This window comes from Perognathus longimembris, chromosome 5, assembly GCF_023159225.1.
Source record: "Perognathus longimembris pacificus isolate PPM17 chromosome 5, ASM2315922v1, whole genome shotgun sequence".
NCBI classification, from domain to species: Eukaryota; Metazoa; Chordata; class Mammalia; order Rodentia; family Heteromyidae; genus Perognathus; species Perognathus longimembris.
Genome location: NC_063165.1, coordinates 12,191,510 through 12,214,601, shown reverse-complemented (window position 1 = coordinate 12,214,601; position 23,092 = coordinate 12,191,510). Strand labels below are relative to the sequence as shown.

The 23,092-nt window shown below is 36.9% G+C and overlaps 1 protein-coding gene and 1 long non-coding RNA gene across 7 annotated transcripts in view; one reads left to right on the top strand and one right to left on the bottom strand.

The window, feature by feature from the left end:
* Window positions 1–23,092, bottom strand: part of LOC125351537 (amyloid beta precursor protein) — a 198,353-nt gene that overhangs the window by 93,179 nt on the left and 82,082 nt on the right. For all 6 annotated transcript variants that reach the window (XM_048346371.1, XM_048346372.1, XM_048346367.1 and 3 more), the window contains exons 4-6: window positions 22,553–22,665; window positions 20,230–20,423; window positions 613–815 (exon numbers count right to left, since the gene is read on the bottom strand). In XM_048346371.1, coding sequence (XP_048202328.1) covers window positions 613–815; window positions 20,230–20,423; window positions 22,553–22,665 — 510 coding nt within the window. The remainder of the gene's footprint in view (window positions 1–612; window positions 816–20,229; window positions 20,424–22,552; window positions 22,666–23,092) is intronic.
* LOC125351538 lies at window positions 3,124–17,260 on the top strand. Its single transcript, XR_007210968.1, has 3 exons — window positions 3,124–3,136; window positions 10,375–10,382; window positions 17,007–17,260. It is a non-coding gene; the product is annotated as an uncharacterized LOC125351538 (long non-coding RNA).

Below are 23,092 nucleotides of genomic sequence, written 5' to 3'. Positions count from 1 at the left end.
TGGTTTGTAACATTCTCTACAGGAACATCAATCAGTTCAATAGGAAAGGACGTCTTGGATATTAATACTACAGCTTCTTCTTAAAGAAGGAATTGTCATACATTCCAATTAAGTAATTTAAGCATAGCACAAATTATCCCAATTAAATTTCACAGCACAAAATAATGTGACACCAATTTCTCTTAGTAAAATCTAATTACAACTACTCATGCAACTGAGAGAGATTTTTACAAAAAAAGCTTCCTATAAGCTCATTTCTCTTCATCAGACAGTGTAAAGCCCACTTCTCATATTCAAGTTGCTCTGTCTCAGTAATAAAAGAGACAATGACCTTGAGGTGACTCTGCCTAAGCAGAGTCTTGTAGGATGATCTGGGATAGCCTAAGCAGTATATACACGCATAGCATAATCTATGTACTAAAGTTTAAAATTACTGCCCATTCAACCAATCAAGCCAACAAAAACAAACAACAAGTCTAAGAAGTCTTGTTATTTTAGAAAATAGATTTTGTTTCTGTATTGGGGATGTGTAGATTGAAATTTTAAACGGACAGAAAACTTGTTTTCACACCAATGAAAACAACAAACGAAGCCACAGGGACAGGGGATTACCTCGGACCACCTCTTCCACAGACTCTGTGGTGGTGGTGGTGGTGGTGGCAATGCTGGTGGTTCTCTCCTTTGCCTCTTCATAGGGTTCTTCGGCCTCCTCTTCTACCTCGTCACCATCCTCCACATCCTCCTCCTCATCAGCTTCTTCTTCCTCAATATCAGCCACATCCTCCTCCTCTGCTACTTCTACTACTTTGTCTTCACTGTAAGAACAAACAGAAACAACTGTGAAGTAGTCAACTAAACAAAAGAGAAAAGCCAACAAGGAACTTTGGTCAGTCTCAAGGACACTGAAGATAAAACAACAACAAAAACTCTCACAAAGTCTGAATCCAGCAGGTCAAAGGAGAGATTTTAGTTCATTAGATCTGCAAATCTTTTTACCCTTGGCGACAGCATGGACAGCTGCAGAAAGATAGCATAATGAGTCCAATCACATGACATACTAGAAAAGACAAAATTATAGGGATTACGGAAAGATCAATGTTTTCCAGGGTTCAAGCAGAAAACAGAAAGGATGTGTGGGTGGAACACAAAGTATTTTTAAGGCAGCAAAACTACTCTGAAATGTTAATGGCATATACACAGCATCATGTATTTCTCAAAACTCATAGGATAGATAACTTGAATGTAAAATATGAGCACTGTTTATTGGTAATGTATCAATATTGGTTCAGCTACATTAATGCAAAATGCTCAAGAAAAAGAGGGAACTGGAGAAGGCAGAGCAGACTCTTTGTATTTCCAGATCAGTTCTCTGTAAACTTAAAACTACTCGAAAAAAGATACCTATGAGAGAAAGAAAAGGAAGAAAGAAAGAAAGAAAGAAAGAAAGAAAGAAAGAAAGAAAGGAGGGAAGAAAGATAATAAAAACACATTTCCTGTGTAATATAGGGATTATTTCTCACAGCATATATGAAAGAAGACCACAGTACCTGTAGAGTAGCAGACGAGTGTAGGTGAAAACTGGTTCAAGACCTGCCACTGGATGTTTAAATTGGACACAGAAGAGCAAGAAGAAACTGAAACGTTGCTCTGCAATCTGTACCTTGTCATGGATGCCTACTGAAATTACTTGGCCAGACTCCCTGCTCCGTTAATTGCTTATGTTTCACAGAATATCTGATATTTCATTGTCTCTCAAGTAAGCATTAGACTTATCTAGACTTATTAAAACACAGCTCACCAGAAACAAGTACCCCAATGTTTCTGAATCAGTGTGTCTGAAGGAGTTCCTGAGAACCTGTGTGTCTGATAAGCTTCAAAATAACAATGATGCTGTTTGCTAATCAACAAAATTCTGAAAAATCAAAGAAACACAGAGCACCAAGAATGATGGCCAAAGATAACCAGCATCCCACAGTAAAATTTGGAAGATGTTCAGAAATAATATTTATGGCATGAAATATCTGTGTATAGATATACAAATGGAGATTAATAAATCAGAAAGACCAGATGGCCAAAGGCCACCCTGAGGGCAAAATTTAAAAGACCTGATAAGAAATCCTTGTGGAAATCACATGTCTGCCTCAGAAGGCCTGGTTACTCCACAGTGAGAAAGAAGATAAAGGGAAATGAGAATGTAACTGTTAGATACTGAAAGGCTATGCCATGTCACTTGATAGGAAAGCGCATGAGGAGTGAGAGTGAGACCCTTGGTCAGATCACCACAGAAAAAAAGACTTGGTTATGGTGAAGAACTTCAACCACCAGAGCAGCTCCCAGAGACCTATATGAGGAGTAATACCATAGTAGTAGAATTAAGAACTGCCACGCTGCCATTTTGATGTGTTCAGAAAAACAACAACAACAAAAAGGAAAAAAAAAATGAAGAAGGTAGTTGTTACTGTGTTGATTCTAGCCAATGAACAAAATTTCCCAGTTTGGAGGAGAAGTGGTGCCTATGAAACATTATGGAAGAAAGTAGAGCCTCACTCTTATTGGAGAAGGAAAACAGTATGCTTCCATCTATGATCTAAAGGACAGAAAGGAAGACAGTTCTGGAAATTTGACTTTCAATGTCTGACAGGACAGTCGCAAAGAAGAAAGAATGGAAAAATAGTGATGGATATGACAACAGTGGGAGTATTCTGATTACTTCCAAATTTAAAGGACTTTTTATACATGTCGACTAAAGATGGGCATGGCTACCTTGGGAACAAGCAGAGAATACAGGACTTATAAAAAGAAATCTTTAAAAAAGTATGTAGGACTCCCTAGTAGGACATCTTCCCAACTCTAGTTAAATATAATGCAAGGATAATGAATAAACATATTCAAACTAGCTTGAAGCATCTGCCTGAAGAATACAAAGAAAAGTATTAGAAAGGACAGTTTGTGTGTCAATGCATAAACTGTTAATATAGAGAAGATCATAACCAGTTATTTTCACTGATAATAAGATGGCATAGCCTTTATCTGCTTCAATAAAGCATATTGAAATAACTGATTTCTTGATTCCCTGCTCAAAAATTTTGAAGCAGAAGTCTACTTCTTGAGCACTATTTCAAAAGAATACGTAATAGTTGACTCATCTGGCCCAATCTTTCCTCCAAGCACCACTTTTGCATTCTACTGAATCCCAATATTATACAACAAGTGAGTAATAACTATGGCTTGATGTACATCATGAGTGAGTTTACTGTGTTTCAGATTTCTTCTTTATTCAAACAAATCATTAGGTACAATATAAGTTAGTTCTCCAATTTAAAATTTAAGGGAAGCCAGAGGTAGGGGGGCCAATAAGCTAGTATAGCTCTTGAACTGTGGCTGGAGGAACAAGGTCCAAGTGCATGATGTAGGCTTAAGATAGAAGAGGGGACATTGAAACCAGGACCCTCAACCTACCCTAGTGCCTCCCGAGCATTCTCTGCATGTTGCTGTTAAGGCTCCAAAGAGGGGAAAAAAATGCCTATGGGAAGAGCTGTTTACAGTGATTTGCATTCTGTTATTTGTCTAGCCATCAAACAGAGGGAATTACATGGCCATTAGGGATGGCTGCATCTGCTTGTGTAATTTGCTGGCATAATAGCAAGGAGCAGAGATACATAATAGTTCAACTGGTAGAGGAATTAAATTACGTGGCCTAGAGAACTTAGGTCCAGTTCTTAATACTATAGCTTTGATTTAGAATTAAATTTAGATGCCCATGAATTCAATTATCAATTGGGACACTATTTAAAGCAGAAACATACAATGGTGTAATAATGGTGTCACAGCTTTTCAAAGAAAATGAACCATGCCCACAATGTATCAGAAAACAATAGGAGGAAAAAAACAAATCTTACTTTTCTGTCATCACTTAAAATGACAGACAGCTGTTTTGTGATGTGAATAAGGTGAGCCAATTTTGAAAAGAAAACTCAAGGGAGATGTTTATGAAAATATGAGGCCGAACACTAAAGAGGTTTCTTTATTAAAAAAAAAGTTAACTAAAAACTAACAAAACAATAATCAGTGGATAAGTTGGTAGAATGTTCAGATCACATTCATAGACTTGAAAGGCTGTCTGCCCACAGCAGATGGGTTTCCCAGGTTTTAAATACTTCTAAATATTTAAATGAATGAGAAATACTCCTACAGAATGAGAAAGGTTCTGCAAATGCTGAACATCCTAGGAGCATGAGATGTAATAGAAGGTCAAAAGGACTTAGTATGAGGAAATAAATCACTGATGAAAAAATTTTGTGTGTCAGCTTGAAAGATATTACTTTGGTGAAAGATAAACCATATCACAAAAACAATCCTTTCATTTTCATATAAAGGCTGACTTTGACATAATCCCACTTGTAGTTGCCTCCGAGAATCTCTTTAGATAGCATGATTCACATACAAGCTTTAATTCTTTTTTAAAAATAATTATTTATTGTCAAAGTAATGCACAGAGGGGTTACAGTTTCATACGTAAGGCAGTGGGTATATTTCTTGTACAACTTGCTAACTTCTTAATACCCTCATGCAAAACAATTTATTATCTGCATTGTCTTTTAAAAAAAAGTCACATGACTAGCCAGGTGCCAGTGGCTTATGCCTGTAACCCTAACTTCTTGGGAGGCTGAAATCTGAACATCATGGTTCAAAGCCAGCCCAGATAGAAGAAAATCTGGGAGACTCATATTATCTCCAATTACCCTCCCCTCCCCCCAAAAAAGCAAGAAGAGCAGCTGTGGTAGAGTGCTAGCCTTGAACAAAGAAACTTAGGGCCAGTACCGAGATTCTGAGTTCAAGACTGCGCGCGCACGCGCACGTGCACACACACGTCACATGACAATCTGGAAAAAATAAAATGATACAGACAGTAAGTAGACTAATACAGTATACCTCCTAGGGATTAAAGGGAGAGGAGCAACAGGAAGATTACTGAAGCTCTTTAGTGAAGTCAAACTGTTCAGAATGATCCCATAATGGTAGCCATATATCACTGTCCAAATAGACCACTCTGGTGGACAAATTGCCATCAGGGGAGTTTGGCATGGAGAAGTAAGAGACATATGGGACATCTCCGAACTTCCCTCTCAGTTTGGCTGTGAAGATGAACAAGCTCCCTGCAGAAATTAAATAAAGCCTTAAAAAGCTGAATTTACTCAAGAGGAAAAGGAGAAGGAAGAATGAAAAACTGGAAGGGGATGCATAATTGTGTAACACCATGAGCATATATGGGGGTAGTATAGAGAAATTCAACAAAAGCTGAAGACCAATAGGGGGATGGGAAGGAAGAGAAATAGACTCCATAAGCAGGTGGGGACTATCAGGAATGGGATGCTCCTAGAGGAAGATGAAGAAAATTGAATTCTGTTGAAATAGATTATTTGCAACGATGAAAGCAGAACAAAGAAACCTACTAGGGATGCTGTTGGTTAGAGGGAAGGGTAGAGGCCAAGTTGATAGAGGGATGAAACTGATTGCAATATAGCATTAGCATATGTGGAGATGTAACAGCAAAATCCTTCTCTATATAACTGAAAAAAAGCCTTTCAAAAAGCTGCATTCATTCCTTCATATTCTTCCTGAGGATGGGTCACTGTGTAACGTATTTACAACATTTGAAAGAAGCATACAGAAACTAAAAAAATCTGATCAATAAGGGATGGGAGGTGAGATTGACGGTAAGCAGAAATATGTCTCATTCACGGTGCTTTAATAAGCGATGGGCTGGTGGAAGCATGGAAAACATACAGGTGAAGGAGTGATGGGTAAGGAAGATGAGGGAAGTGAAGGTTGAGAAATAACAAAATCTGTGACCATCTGATGAAGGAGGTTAGTGAGAATATGAACCTGATGCTTCAAGATGGAGAGAAGGGATGGAGATGGTTACTAATAGCAACAGAGGATACATCAGAAAGAGCAGGCACCAAGGAACAGAAGTTACTAGATTCAGCTTTGATTATGAGAGATAGGAGAGACTGTGAAGAAGCATCTGGTAGACAGCTGGAGATAAAGAACTAGAAATTTGGACCATAAGTACAAAGATCTTCCAGGCAGTGTCTTTCTATTTCTATTAAATAGCACTGCATATTTTTGCTTTTTTTTTTTAAAGAAAAACTAAAGAGCTACCACTCCTAAAAGCCACAGATAAGAGACCAGATGGATACTCACTGGGTGCATTGCTAATATGCTCTATTATGATATCACAGAGAAGTGGAAACCGAGTCTGGCTTTGGAAGTATAATTGCATGGTTTCTCCTTCCTTCCCTTCTTGCTCCACAAATATGTTTCAAGACTGTTTCAAGTCAGATCTATGTCAAAAATTTCCCGAGAAGATATTTTCTAGTGTCATTTATGAACCTAGTCATGAACCATGTCCCAAACAACCATGTGTGAGTATATATTCCAAGACCCCCACCAGATGCCTGAAAATACAGTGATCAGTGATCCAAATTTTCTTGTACATGCATGGCTATTACAAAGGAGAATACGTAATGGTAAAAGAGTAAAAATAACTAATAATAAAAAACAATCATAACAGACCATAATCAAAGTTATGTGAATATGCATTCTCTTTCCTCTAAGCATTTTATTGTAGTAAACTCACCCTTTGCCCTTCTTGCAATGATATGAGAAGACACTTTATGGTTTCTCTTGGAAAACCCAAATTGCCAACATCACAAATTTTGCACTATGGAGCCATTATTTAGTAAAAATAAGGGTTATCTGAATGCAGCACTGTGATACCTTACCCACTGAACTGATAACTGAGAAGTCTACAGAGACTAACAGTCAGGGAGTATACACAGCATGGATGTGCTGGAAAAAGCAATTGTTTGTGTCCAGAGCAAAATGGAGCAGATGCCACAAGATCTTACCACGCTTCTCAAAATACAGTGGAATTTAAAAATCTATACGTTGTTTCTTTCTGAAATCTTAATGTTTAGACCATAGAAACTAAAACTACGAATAAGGGAGACTATAAGAAAGTTCACGTTTTTTTCAGCAAATGTTAGTCAAACTGGATATGCTCTTAAAAAATCACCTCAGTGTGAGGCTCTAAAAGAGAAAAAGGTAAGCTCTCAGCCTTCAGAGGTTACATTTTATTGGCAAGAAAAATAGATAACAAAGAAAATGCTAAAACATGATTCTTTTTCCCTTCTACAAATCAGATAAACTTATATACAAGACAACGGATATAGAAATTTAAAAAAAAACAAAACACCCAGTGACAACAGGTTGAAGGAGAATCACAAAAAGGTCACAACTAAGGGTGAACCAATGCAATAGTGATCCTCAGGAGACACTATATTGGAAATCAACTGTATAGCTTGGGGAGGAGGGGTGTGTGGGGTGGAAGTGGGAGAAAATGAAGGAGGGGGTAACACTGTTCAAAAAGAAATGTACTTACTACCTTATTTATATAACTGTAACCCCTGTGTACATCACCTTTACAATAAAAATTTGAAAAAAAGAAAACGCTACAATGCGATGAGTATCAGGATGGAAATAAATAGGCTGCAGAGGCTGAAGATGAGGAGAGAGTGTGTTCTTCAGCAGAGTGAACAATGGAATTCATTCACATGAAGATGGGAAGAAGCTTCACAGGATCCTGGGAAAATCCCTGGTCTGCAGTTGATATATTCACCCTGTGGTGAGAAAAGCTTGCCATGGTGACTTGTCTGATACTAAGTCAGCAGAGAAAGGAGGAGAGGAATGAGTGATACTAGACAAGCAGGCAGATGCTGGCCATTATCTTAACATCTATGAAGATGGTAGTTGAGATGAGGGCCTGACATACAGTCATAAACCAATGATCAACAAGCAAAATTCTAAAAATCCTGAGCAAAAAAACATAATAGGTTAGAAATGACAATGATGAATACATTACATTAATTAGCAAGAAAGTTTTCTGAGAAATGGCAAGGATGACAGATTATAATGGTGTACTCATTGGCCAAGAAGTGTTTTACGATGATAAATTTGTCCTATGGAAACTTGGATTTCTAAGCCTAGTGATGACTGAACCTATTCTGGTAGTCTGATTGGACATAAAATGGAGTTACCTGCCACTACAACTAGTGATAATATAAAAGCATCCTTTGGTTTAGGTATCATGGCCAAAAACCACCAATATCCTAAACATAGCACCCTAAAGACAGCATTATTTATCAATGTACGTATGAGAAAAAAATCATCCCCAAATGGAAGGAAGCAAGAAAGAGCAACCTCCTACTATGGTATGTGCGGAGCATTGGTAAGGGAGCTCCCACACCAAGGAGATATACATGGGACTGGACTCAATGCGATAGGAACCTAAAAATGCTGTGTCTGTGGACTTAGCATCTTACCTGCCTGTGATTAGCTCTTCCCTCATTAAATTACACTAAATGCAATGTCGCTCTCCTGGGACTACCTTGTAAACACATTGTCATAAAATCAAAGTGCTTCATTACCACTTCTGATATGTGTATGCCTCCTTGGCTCTAGTTTTCCAAAAATAGTAGCTATAAAATTCTCCCGAGAACTGCTTGAGGCTAACTGATTAACAGAACATTCCAAGGTTGTACAATGGAAAACAAATGAACAACATACTCCAGGAGGTAGGAAATTAACACTATGATATAGTTTCCCTTATTTATTAGAGTTTAAGATACAATGATTCTGCTGCTTCTGAAATATAAATACAAAATTGCAGGCCTTGAAATACAAGTTCAGAGTTGAAAGCAGAATGTCTTCAGTACTATTTGAATAGCTATTAAATTTCTATTTAAAATATCCAAAAGAGCCTAACTAATTCTACCTTAGTTTTATAGTCATTTTCCAATAGGAAATCAAGTATTTTGGTATTTTGCTTATCTAAATTAAAAAAATTCTCACATATTTAAATTAATAAAAATAAGAATGTCTTAATTATTTGCTACTAGAATAGACTCTAATAAGGTTCTCAATCTCATCCAGAACAAAAGAGCTTAAGAACTCATTATCTGTTATTATTGACTATAATCATTACAAAGCCTACACTTTTAAAAGACCTGTTTTCTTAAAGAATACAGTATAATGGTCATGGGACAATAGGTGAAGTAATGATTTGATTGACTCACAATGGCTCTGACCTCATTCAGAACACTGTATGTTAAAAACAACCCTATACGCCAGTTCCTTATGTTTTCTGATCTATTAAGTCTGAAAGAAAACACTGTCATTAGTTTACCACGTTTCCCATGTTAAAGATAAATTCACACACTCAAGAAGGTATATTAAAGCACACTTTTCACCTTCAAAGATACTTTTGAAGCAAAAGTCATTTTACTTACCTACTTATGTAAAGTTCTAGGGTTTGGCTCCAGCTCAATGAGATAGTTCATCATCTACAATTTTACATTTTACAAGAGAGCTCTTGAAAATATGGCTCCATAAATATGGGGAAGGAAAGAGAAATCTAAAGTTCCTACTTGGGAACTTTGCTTACTATAATCAAAGGAATACTTCTGAATGTCTCTGAAATATTGTCCTAAAGACTAACTTCTTTCTAAAACAAACAGATGTGTTATCATTTTGTTGAGTTCTTTGTGGTAGGCTAGCCATACTAGTTTATACTACATGCTTCTTTTGGCCTAATATACTGAATATATAGATTTTGAGCTGAAAGCAAATCTATTTATCCATCCATCCATCCAGTTGGAGATTGAATTTAGGATCTCACACTTGCCAAATAAATTCTCTGCCATCTAAGCTATACCCCAGGTCATTTTATTTTCTAAGATAGGGTCATATGCTTTTGCATAGATGTCCTGGTACTATGATCCCCTTACTTCTGTCTCTTGCATAACAGGAATTGCAGGTATATCCCATTATACCTGGCCTGCTGGTTTTCGTTTTGCGTTTTTTTTTTTTTAGGTCCAAGACTAGGACTTGAACGATGTACCTGATGCCACTGGCCAGCATTCTATCAACTGAACACTCTTCTACCCCAACCTGGCCTATTTATGAGAAAAGGTCTTACTGACTTTGTCCTAGACTGGACTCAAATCAGAACTCTCCTATTAATGTCTCTCAAATAGCATGAATTACATGTGTGCCCATTGTTGCTGGCTAGATTTTAACGATCACTTTTACTTATGACAATAAAATATGAAATAAACTAAAGATGACAATATTCAGATATTCAACAAGAATTAGTGTTTTGTTGTCATGCCAGACTAGAGTTAATATCATTAGAGTCTGTGTTTTCCTACTATCATGTAGCTAGGAAATTTGAACTGTCGAATGTGCTGTTTGAAGACTCCTAACTGAGTGATTTCCTGTTACTAGGGGCCTGTGTCCCTAGGTCTCAAGCATACTTAGTTTCATTGCCCAATGTAGCCCAGATGACAGCACACCAGCCCTGCACTGTGAAGGCATCTTTTATCCTAGCCATCACCTGCTTGAAGACCAAAACAAACTCCATGATTTGGCTTCACATCTGTAATATGGTTAAGTTCATTGAATTTGTTTTTGTTTTTCTTCTTGACACAGGCCTGACCCAAGTTTATTAAATACAGAAATGCAGCATTTCTAGTAAGACTTCAGAATTGGCAATCACTTTCCTCAAGAGAGAAAGGCAAGCTCCCGCTTTTCTCCTCCTATTCATCATTTCCAAATTAGTGCCTTTATTTCAGTACAATAGTCAGATGGCCTGAGACAGTGACAGAATCTGCCAAGCCAGTATTCTGACAGTCACTCTCAAAGCCATAAGCTGTTTCATCAAATCCTTTCTTACTGGACCCATCAACAAAATATATGGACAAAAATGTATGGCTTTCATTTATCTCGATTTGCTTGTGCCCTCTAAAGTTATTTCTCTCTCTGGCATGTAATACAACTTCCTTAAAATACAAGGCAGAAAAGAAGCTGGAAGATTATCTACTGAAAGAATTTCATAAAAGTAAGAAACTGTATGACCTAATGAAGCAATTCCTCTTTCTCTAATCCAGTTTTAAAGACAGAATGTTGCAAATTCTTAAATTCGCATGAGATCCTGACAGCAGGTAAGGCTGTGGAATGCTTCACAAATCCTGGAGAACTGGGAGATATTATTGTGAGACTTACTATTTAACAGAATGACAAGTTTTCAAAAACTCCCAAGAACATAATTGTGAAATGCATCCTCTTATGATACTACCTGGTGTTGTTTTTAAGAAAAGTTCTTGGGGAACAGAGACCACAATGAAATTGGCTTTCAACTATACCCAGAATGCTACCATGTACAAACCCAGCCTTAGCCAACGCCATCTATACTGACTGAAGGGATGAAACTGATTAAAATTCTGCCCCCTCTGCTGATCACAGGCATCAAACGCATGTCTGACAGCCATGAGGCAGATGGATACATTTTGAAGGCACAATTAGCATAATTAAAGAGATAATGATAAAGCTAATAAACGGAAAACACATGTGCATAGTGTTAAAAATGAAAATTGCATATTTAACTACAATCAAAGCAATATAAGAGACTAAGTAAAACTTGAAGTCAAGTCCCTATCTATCCATCCATCCATCATCCATCCATCCATCCATCCATCCATCCATCCACGTACCTACCTATCTTACATTCTTAAATTTGCAGTACTAAGGATTAATTCAAGGGTCTTATTCTTGCTAAGCAAGCTCTCTATTACTTCAGCTAAGCTGCAATCCTTTTTGTTTGCATATTGTTTTTGAGATAAGATCTTGTTAAATTTTCTCGGATGGTCTCTAACTTGTGATCTTCCTACCTTTACCTCCAAAGTAGCTAGAATTAGAGAAGTTTGTCACCACGCCTGTCTAGTAGTTACAGTCAAATTATAGGCAACTCTCTGCTGACACAAATGCTCAAAACTTACAATACTTTAAACTTCATTTTTTTTTTTTTTGTGGTACTGAGGATAGGACTTAGACTTTCTAGCCAAGTGCTCTATCGCTTGAGTCATTTTCTGAGTCCTAGTGATTGTTTTTCAGATAGGCTCTCTCACTAACTTCATTCTGTTGGCTTCAAACAATAATCCTACCACCTTCACCTCCCAAGTATCTAGGATTATAGCTGCTCACCATCCTTTCAGGTTTGAATATTATTCAAATTGCATGTAACAGACAAATATTCTGTATGAAGATAAAAGATTCCATATTTCAAAACATATTTAATTTGTTCCAGAAAAGATATGTTACTATTTCAAAGTAGTAAAAATGGACAGTAATGATAGTAAGGGGGAAAATATTTGTTATAATGATTAGAATGAATAAAACAACTAGGAACAAATTAGAAGTCCTCATTAAAATCCATAGCTCTTCATCATATTTTGACCTTAACACCTTTGAGCTTTGATGCAATTAGGAAGATCTGTTTTGATTTCTATTTAGACAAAAACTACAATGAAGGGCTTGGTCCTCAGTGTCTGCTTCTTTGTTCATAGGTTATCAGTGAAGCCAAATCTAAATGGAAGATTTTCTTAGAACAGAACAATTTCTCTAGAGTTCCAATATTAGAGAAATGTCTAAGTCAGAGTTACTCAATCTCAGCACAATGCCTTTGTTGCAGAGTTGCCCTGAGCACTGTGTGGTGGTTAGTAAGCAGCAAGCAATGTTTCTCGCTCTACTCACAGTAGCATCCACATTCTAACCCTTCACCCTAATGTGACATTCCCAAAGGTCTCCTGAACAGAAACCATACCCAGCTGAGAAATGCTGCTCTCTTTCTTCAGTTCTTAAATCATATACTGTTTTCCAACAGCTAATAGAGTTTAGCTACTACTTCAACTTAATGAAATTATTGTCTACTGTCATTTTTATTTAAGAGCTGCAACTTGACCCTAGAGAATAAAAACAAATTGCTAGTTCAAATAAGAAAGCCAATATAGAAATGTACTTTTTATACACAGACACAATAAACCCTCCAAAATAGATATGAATCCTACTGGTCATTTTGACTTCATTTTACTCTATTTTGTTCAATGAAATAATGATACAGAAGCAGTATCAAGAGACAAAGAGCTAAGAAGAAATTATAACTTTTTTTATGGTCTCAGTGTTTTTGTTTTTGCTTTCCTAGGTTTAGAAATTCCTAGTGCAATTTTTTTTAAATTATTGAATATCAAGGATGACAGTCTTGATTTTTTTTTTTTTTTTGCCAGTCCTGGGCCTTGAACTCAGGGCCTGAGCACTGTCCCTGGCTTCCTTTTGCTCAAGGCTAGCACTCTGCCACTGGAGCCACAGCACCACTTCTGGCCGTTTTCTATATATGTGGTGCTGGGGAATCGAACCCAGGGTTTCATGTACACTAAGCAAGCTCTCTGTCCACTAGGCCACATTCCCAGTCCCAGTCAGTCTTGATTTTTATAAGGCCAATTAGTCTTGATTACATATGTTGACGCTAAGATACCATGACAACATTTGAGTGTGTATGTGATGTGAATGCCATTTTCATACAACTCAAATATTTGTTGATCACCTAACCTGAAAGAGATTGTACCATGTGTTTTCAAGCACCAAGTCACACACATAAATGCAAACTCTTGGTAAGCAGGAGAGGCTACTGGAAATAAGATTGGTGTCTGCTGGACATAATTTTATGAGTTTCTGTTGAGCAGTTCTGATTATTTGTCAGAAGAACTGATTTTTAACCTGAGATTTACTCTTTGTTGGAGAAAAAACAAATAATGTGATAACACTCATTAGAATATGTCTAAAACATATTGTTGATCTTAACCTTATTTTTCCCGTATTTTATTTTAAAAAAATTCCCATTTTATCTTCCCAAGAATTGCCTCATCATAATTCCCCAACTATTTCAACATAAGGGAAAAATGAAAGGAGGCTGGGCTTCCTGGAAAGATGATGTAATATGGTGATTATCGCCTTGTTATTATTCTAGTCCCAAAGTACCTTGCTGAAAATCAGACTCATTCCATTTTCTACATAGACACAAAAAAGAAAGGCTGGACAGAAGAAGATATTTTGCAATTTCTAGATAACTCAGAGGATTACTGAAAGTGGTCAGGAAAGTGAAACTTTACAAATAATCAGATGAGGGTAATACAGATGAATTTTCTCAGGCTCCAGAATGGACAAGAGAAATGTTTCTATAAGACTAAAAAAGGAATTGTGGCATCCTCATCCACATAGTCATTTGTAAAAAGGACATCATTGCTTAATATTGTGCCAGAAACACCTGTGCCACCTGCTATTAAACAGCTGTGGGATAACATTATTTCCTCTTTCATGCTATTTTGGGAAACAAATTTTGTGATGTTTATGCAATAAAATTTGTTTGATATACTTTGGAAGTGGACAAATGCCCCAAATAGGAATGTCTACAGAGGTCATTAGAAGGCAAAATATCAGGTAAAAACAAAAGAACAAAATGACAATAAGAAAGTTAGAGGTTCATTCTTAGAATGTATCACTGGGCTAGATTTGCTATTTGTTTTCAAGGGAGTCAGGTTATCTAAGGAGATACTGCCCATGATTTAACTATTGAGCCCTTGAAATGTACCTAATCTGAGTTGTAATGTGAGTGAAATTATGTGCTGGTGGGCTGATAGTGTATCTCAATGGTAAATACCTTCCTAGCATGTGTAAGTTTCTGGTTTCAACCTCTAACATTGCCCCTCCCCCCCAAAAAAGAACTATTTTGGAGGGCCAACTATGAAAGAAACAAGCAAAACAGATTGAAGAATATCTTATTAATAACTTCATATTGATTACTTATGTAAAATTATACCTGGTAATTATTTGATAGTTATATTGGATAATTAACTGTACTGGTAATTAATTATGCTGAAGTTATTTAAAGTAGATTGGATTAAACAAAATATCTTGTTAAAATTAAACTTGTTTCTTTGTACATTTACTGTCTATTAGAAAATGCTAAAATACATGTGGCTTATAGTATAATTCTCTTTCACATCTCACTGCTAAAATGTTGAATGATTCTGTACTATGCAAGTATGGACTACAATATCTACTAAGAGTTATGAGGGAAAATATGCAATTCAATTGGTTAACATTTATTGAAGATTTAAGTATAAGACATACCAGACTCATGAATTACATGTAGTTTGGACTCACTATGGCAGGTATAAAGAGAAATTACTATAACTAAATGGAAGCTAATGTAAGGCTATCAATGAATCTTAAAAAAACATACAACGAAATGGTAAGAACAGCATAAAAAACAAAGTATTTGTAAAGACAAGTTTTTTTCCCCCGTTCAACATTAAAATATATGATTTTTTCAGGTCATAATAAATTTTCATCATGTTAACTCTGTTTGATAAAACAAAAAGAAATAAAAAACTAGGAGAAGCAGAATAAATGGGAATAAAAGCCTGGAATAAAAAAAGGCCAAAGATTATAAGGTAATATGATTAAGTATGGGCAGACACAGTGATGGGCCTATTTAAAGCAAAAAAAAAAGTGTAATCTTGAAAATTCTGAGTGATCTACTGGGGAATTTGAATTTATGCTTGGGTAAAAGAAACTGCAAATAAATTCTAGCTAGTATCAAAAGCAAGAAAGTGTCTAATAGGAATATAACATGGGAATGAATTACCTGGAAAGAGAGTGAGGAAGGGATAGAGTAGCATTAATTCTAAGTAATGAGAATTGAAGTCAAGGTATGAACGTATTCCTAGAGAAATACAAACAACAACAATAGCAAAAAATACCCCTCAAGGGTAACAGGGAAGGGGGAGGGCCTTGATGTAGTGGTGGTCATAGAAAATGATAATAAATGATAATAAATGACAATCTGAATTCAAAGTGACAGTTCATGAAGTAGATGGACTTCAGACATCACTAAATATAAGAAAGATATGGGAGGTGATCAAGAGTTCAGACAGAAGGAATGGAAGAAGCAGGAGGGATACTGAGGAAGGATAGAGCCATTAATTATTCAACAAACAGGTTGAATAAACAAACATATACTGAATGCCTAAAAAATGACAGGTATCTCATTGGAGAAATCCTAGCTGGATGGCTGGGGAAGGGGTATCAGTACATCAGGAAGAGGATGACACTGAGCAGTAAGGAGAATGGAGTTGGTTTGGATCAACTGCTATGTGGAAGAGGATAGGTGACCAAATAGGGATATTAGGTGAATTGAGAAACATTAAGATCCCATCTGATATTATCACATGAATAAGAAATGGAACTCATTGGTAGGGTTACCTTAGATGTGATACCTTGGAAAACTTCAAAAGTAACTAAAGGGAGAAATTGATTTTTCTAAGTGGTATAGAAAATTGGCAAAAGTCTGTTTAGAAAATATAAATGTTGTCAGGCAGATCCTAGTTTCTCAGGTGACAGATACAGGGGATTGAAGTTTGAAGCCAGCCTACACAGAAAAGTCGGCTAGATTCCATCTCCAAAATAACCAATAGAAAGCTGGAGTGGCAGTATAGCACAAGAAGTAGAGCACCAGCTAAGCAAGCAAGATAAACAAGCACAAAAGGCATGGGACTATAAAAATCCCAGGAATATGAAGAATTCTAGTAAGTCTGTGTTATTCAATCAAATGTATTGAAATAGTTATTGAGTTGAACCAAGTTAGGAGAATTGGGATGTGAGGCAAAGAAGAAAGAATATAAGAGTAATGGACTGACTGCAAGTGTGAATCAGGATCATGAGGGAGGGATGAAACTCAGTAGGACCGGATTAGTGTTTGGGGTGTGGATCAGGAAATCATGTTCACAGAGGAAGGTCAAAGCTAAAAGCTTATGGGTACATTAGTTCAAAAGGACAAGTCCAATAGATGACTATATTGCAGCTACCTGATGTACAAATGAAGGGGACCAGAAAGGAGTCTGACATCATTTCAATGGGTAATCAACATATATAGTATAGTGGTATCACTGAAGACAGGCAAAGGGCGACAAGATTACACGGTACAGCTAGGTCCTTTGGCTTATCACTGTGGTCCCACTATTGTCTAGCATGGATAAGAAATTGTACAGTATGTTTATAAAAACAAACATACATAAGCACACATTCTGTAGTTTGGTTTTCGTAACAATGAAAACAGACAGGAATGGATAACTAGGGAATCTGATATCAAAGAATGCCGAGTTACTTGATGACAGTAATAAATAAATAAAGGACTCAAGGTCAGAAAGGTAAGCCATATGGATCCACTTCCAGTAATGAGAAGAAATGTAAGCAGAGAAAGAACCACTGATTAGCTGGCACCGTTAAGACATAATGTTAGTAATGCTTTGGAAAGAGTATAGGATGAGATTACGAACTATTACAATCTATTCCTCCCCCCCACAAAAGAGGTTTTACAAGATATACAAAACTGTATTAAAAGGGAATAGAGATAGACAAAGGTTTGTCATTCTCACTTTAATTTTTAAGTCTCTTAAAGAAAAATGAATTGTTATGTACAGGAAAATGGATTGAAGTGAAGATACAAACCAAGCTCAGAATAACAAACACAGCATGTAGAATGTAAATCTAAATTAATAATAATAATACCTATTGTATAAGGGGACATTTGGTGGAACAAATAGGAGGGGAAGGAAAAGAACAGGGTGAGAGGGGATTTGAATGACAGAGGTACACATATATATTTATGTATTTATATATACCACATATTTATATATTTATGACATATTTCATTTAAAATATATTTCATAAATTTTGTATTATATATTTCATATTATTATAATACATATTTTCAGATATAGTTTATATATTTAAACATTCTTATATATTGTAAATACATAAATATATACATTACATACATAAATAATATAATGAAATCCACTAAAATTTGTTAAAAATAAGGGAGAAGAAGGTGGAGTAAGAAAGAGAAATCTAAATGTTATGAATCTGATCAAAGTACATGTAATTTATGTGCATGTAATTTATGCTAGTAATTTAAAAAAATGCAAGTCCCATCTATAAGAATTACCATGAATGAAAGGTTACCAATACTGACAGAGAGTCACACTGTTTTTTAAGTTTAACACCAGCCTTGGAACTTTCCTTGGTTACTCACCATTCTAGATGTTTATTTGGCACATGACCAATTCAGTCATGGGAAGTTAAGCAAACCAAGCATCCAAAAGCCTATGACCATTGAAAGTAATGAATGTTTCCCTTTTAGGACCAGTTGCATTGATATCATATGATTAAAGTTCAAGAATTTGTTTTAAAAAGTCACCCAGACTTTCAGATCTAAATGTGACTGAAGAGTTGTCAAGCTACCCCCACCTATATAAGTAGAAACCAAGATTCAGGTGACCAGTCATGATGGGGAACCCAAATAATTCATACTACACTAAAAAGGCTCTGAAGCAAATCCTGCAATCACCAATGATTTCTGCCCTGGGAGAAGGGGGCTTAAACATTACCTTTCAAATTTATAAGCACTGAGAAGTATTTGCTAGCTTACAGTCTGCTTTTCACTTTTCTTCCTCTTATTCTTTGAAATGCACTTATTTTTAATTGCTTAGTTTTATATCCAGTGACACTGAGTATGATTATTTTTTTAACTTGGTAAAGAGAGAACACAAAAGAGTCTGACTAACCAAAAGCAAGTCCTGACAAAATTAGGCAAAAGTGTTGGAAGAACCCTCATTGAAGGCAGCTAGGTTTCTGCAGTATACATGGACTTCTGCATACTTATAAAAATCTGTGCCTGCAGTCAGGAAACATTACACTGTAAGTCTGTGCTTTATATTTAATGTCCAGTTTGGAAACCTATCAGTGTTGCTTTTATGTTAATAGGACAGAACAAATTGAACAAAATATTACAGACTTTGTAGAAAAAGCCTCAAGCAGGTTGGCGGGCAGCTCTTGGGCAGGCCTTGGGAATCAGATGCTATACATCCTCCTCGATCTGGGACTAGCCCTGGGAATAATGGGAGTCTGGATCTTCAACCCATGTCCATCTCAACAGATTCAGTGAGTTTGTTTCCTCTGGCCTGGAGGCTGTTAAGCTCCACATGGCTATGGAAATGAAACCCCACATGAATATCCACCAGGAACCACTGGACCAATCATCCTATACCTTGGGGACCCTGGTTTCCTTCCTGATTGACATCCCTCCTCAGATGGAAGAAACCAGATCAGTCAGCACCTCTTTTCCTTGAGGCCAGTTGGGGTTCCAACTGAGAGGCAGGGTATAAGAGAGAGTCACAGAAAAAAAAATGTAGGTAGATAGGGAGAGAGAGAGGACAGCAGAGAAAACACCACTTCTTCCTGAACACTCTGGAAGACAGAGAGAGATAGTGCCTTGGCAAAGACAACAACCCTGACGACCCTCAAGCAGACAAGTGCAAGAGACAGCTGCCTCTTCCTTAGATGACAGAACAAAGGAGACATGGCCAGAGGGATATGAAGGGGACTCCATAAACACTGAGAATAGGCCATCGAATATTGAGTCCCTTCCTCACTGTCCTACTGATATAAATCTCTATACTCTTCTCCTTTTTGCTGGGCAGCAGGTATCCAGACCATCATAACCATTAGGTGACCCTCCCAGACAAGACTCCAAGTTGGAGGCTTATACCAAACCACCAGTAGCCAAGAGGCTGTCATCTTCTTTGGTTCCTTACTCTCACTTTCAAATACACTGATTGGGCTTCCCATGTCACTGGGAATGGCACACCACTAAAACTAGGCACCCGTTAAGATGGAGTCTCACAGATATATTTGTTGTCTAGGCTGGACTCCAAGGTTGGTTTCCCGGACCCCTGAATCCCAAGTAGCACAGATTACAAGCTGGAGCCACCATAACAGGCCCCAACTCATTCTTAACAGAAATTTGCACTGTGCTAATGACTGACCAAAGAATGCAGAAGAGTGCCTAAACAGTATTTCCAAATTATAGATCAACACAGAATTCTATGAATTACCTCAGATTTCAATGCTTTGTTGGAACTACCAGCCATTCACTATAACCTGGGTGAAATTTTGATCTCTATTCACAAGATTAAAATAAAATAGTTAAAACCAACTCCACGACAGCGGATCAATCACATAAAAAATCAAATAATGTGCCATAATTATAACAGAACTTCAAAGTTAAGATATTTTTTTTCCCAACAGCAAACTTGGACAGAAGTGAGCAGAGATCTTTTTTCATGAGCTCTAGAAAAGCCCATTTCTAGAAGAAACATTATATACAGGATGGTTTGGCACCTATAGGATCCAACATACAGGGCACCTTACCTTCCATCTGCATAATCTGTGTCTGCTCCGCCCCACCAGACATCTGAGTCATCCTCTTCTGCGTCAGCAGAGTCAACATTCTCACTTTCTTCAGCCAGTGGGCAGCACACAAACTCCACACCTCGGAACTTGTCGATTCCACAGGGCAGCAACATGCCATAGTCATGCAAGTTGGTGCTCTTCTCACTGCAGGTCTACAAAGGGCAGGAGGAAAACAGAGAGGGAGCAGCATGGGTGGGCTTCAGTGTAACAAAACCTTATAGAGATCCAACATATTAAGGGCTAATCTTACAAGGGAAGAGACTACTTGCTATTTGAATATATTTACAACAGGGTCTTCGGCCTAGGTTATTTATTTCGCAAGAACATGTTATGCAACAGAGGTGGAATAAAAACCAGGTAAAAGATGTAAGTGCAGGCTGCACTTATTAGAGAATTTATGCTTTCTGACTTTATTGGTGTAGCAGGAATTTATGAAAGTTCCTTGTACCTCTTCAACCCACTCCCACCTCCAGTTCAGATGTAAGTTTCTCTCCCTTTGGATCTGTCTTATTCAAGACATCTAAGTCTCCTGGCTTACTTCCCAGAGTAACAATTCCAGAAAGAGAAGAAATCATCCTCTGTAGCCACGACAAATCATAACTTGTAGTCAGCAGAGATTTCTTTTTCAATCTTTTTTATTCCCAGGGATTTACTAAAATTGCACAAATCTGAACTAACAGAGAACTCAGTAATGATCTACTGGTGACAAAGCAAAGATGAATAATTCAACACACGTAGGTAAACATTGAAAGTATTACAGGATGTATGCCTCATAGCTACTATTCATTTGTATGTCTTAGAAGAGGAGAAATCTTCTCTTGCAAACTTAGAAAAATGGGGAGCTGAGATTCAAATTAGGTGGTTGTTGTCCTCAATGCTCGACAAGCCCTTCAGCCTCTAAAACACATCTTTATATAAAGAAAACCATATTTTAACTTATACTGAGTGAAAAATGTTTTCTTACTTTAACAAAAATAATGCTAAATCTTAAGTGAATGTTTTTTCTACCTGTTTTAAGATTATGATACATGGATAAGTTGAACCACAGCACAGTTTCAAAGCTTAATACTATTGACATTTTGGACTTATTGAAGAGGCAAGGTAGGAGGAGGGACTCTCTCAATCATGGTAGTATGGTTAACAAATTTCCTTGTAATATAGCCACTCTGTGCTAGTAGCGCCTTTTCCTCCAATTATGACCAAAAATAAAGTCCCATGTTCCTGGGGAGGAAATGGGGTGTAAAATTGAATCTATCAAGAATACCCGAGCTAGACACAGGAGCCTAATTCTTGGAAACTTATTTCACCATCTTGCCAAAAATAAATTACAGTACACCTACATTGGTTAGGAGAAAAGCTTTCTGTTCAAGGGACAGAGATTCCAGGGTGGCGATAACTCTCCAAAGCGGTTATGTTATACTGATGTTCTCATTTATTTATTTATTTATTTATTTATTTTTACTGATTTTACCAAAAGTAAAGGTTAGCCAAGGGATGGATTTGATGCTACACACTGACTTCCTAGATGAAAAAAAATGAAAGTGGCAGTGTGACTTGTTGAATAGCAAGCTGGATGATGTAAGTTAAAACAGAAAGCTGACTGCAGCTTTCATGGTTAAGTCTACAAGCTCATTCCCTGTTCCTCTGCTGTATCAACCATAGTTAGCTGGGATGAAAAAAATAAAATTATATTGTAATTAAAAAACAGCACAGATATAATGAATTTTAGAGGTATCATAGTTGTGTTTTGTTTTGCTGGTCCTGGGGCTTGAACTCTGGGCCTGGGCGCTGTCCCTGTGCGTTTTTGCTCAAGGTAACCACTCTACCACTTGAGCCACAGCGCCTATTCCAGCTTTTGTTTTTTGTGTTTTTTTGGTTTTTGAGTTGTTCATTGCAGATGAGAGTGTCATGGAATTTCCTACCCTGGATTGCTTTAAACTGTGATCCTCATATCTCAGCCTCCTGAGTAGCTAGGATTCCAGGTATGAGCCACCAGGACTCATAGCTTTGATTCCATGGAAATATTCATGAGCAAAGAGCTGAGCACTTGTGTGGACAGGGTGCATGAGAATGCTCTAGCTTCTGTTCACTTTCACTGTGAACTTAAAGTTACTATGCAAAATAAAGTCTATTAAAAAAGTCTATGGACAATTGTAGGGTTTTTTTTTTCTTTGTAGAACTTAAGTTATCAATAAGTTGTTCTTTCAAAATGCTCTCAAAAAACGATGCAAGTATATCCCTAGGAAATTTTCACTTTGTTAGAAGAACTGAAGACCGGTACCTCTTTGGCGACGGTATGCCAGTGAAGGTGGGTCTCACAAACATCCATCCGCTCCTGGTGTAAGAATTTGCATTTGTCAGGAACGAGCAGGGCATCGCTTACAAACTCACCAACTGAAAGAAAAGAATATCACTGCATGTCATCCTGCTTATAGCACATGGGTCTCAAAAGGAGAGGTACCAAGGCCACATGGGCAAGAGGGGTGTCTGAGAAGTTGCCCAGTTTTCAGTGCCTGAAGTCATCAATTATTAGTATATTATTATATCACATTAGTATATTAGTGTCTATCAAGACACTAGTGCTTTTAGAAAGCTGACTGTAGTCATGAGAGTGTGAGATCATTATCTTTATATCTGTGATGCTAGCAAGGCCCAATAAACATTTTAGAAACTCAAAGAAGAGCTTTCATAATTAAATTAAATTAATATTCCATATATTATATGAATGCATATATAATACATGTGGTCATATAGTTTATTTGGTAATTATTAGAGATTATCAGAAATGATAAGAAATGACATTATAAAGTAAATGATATCA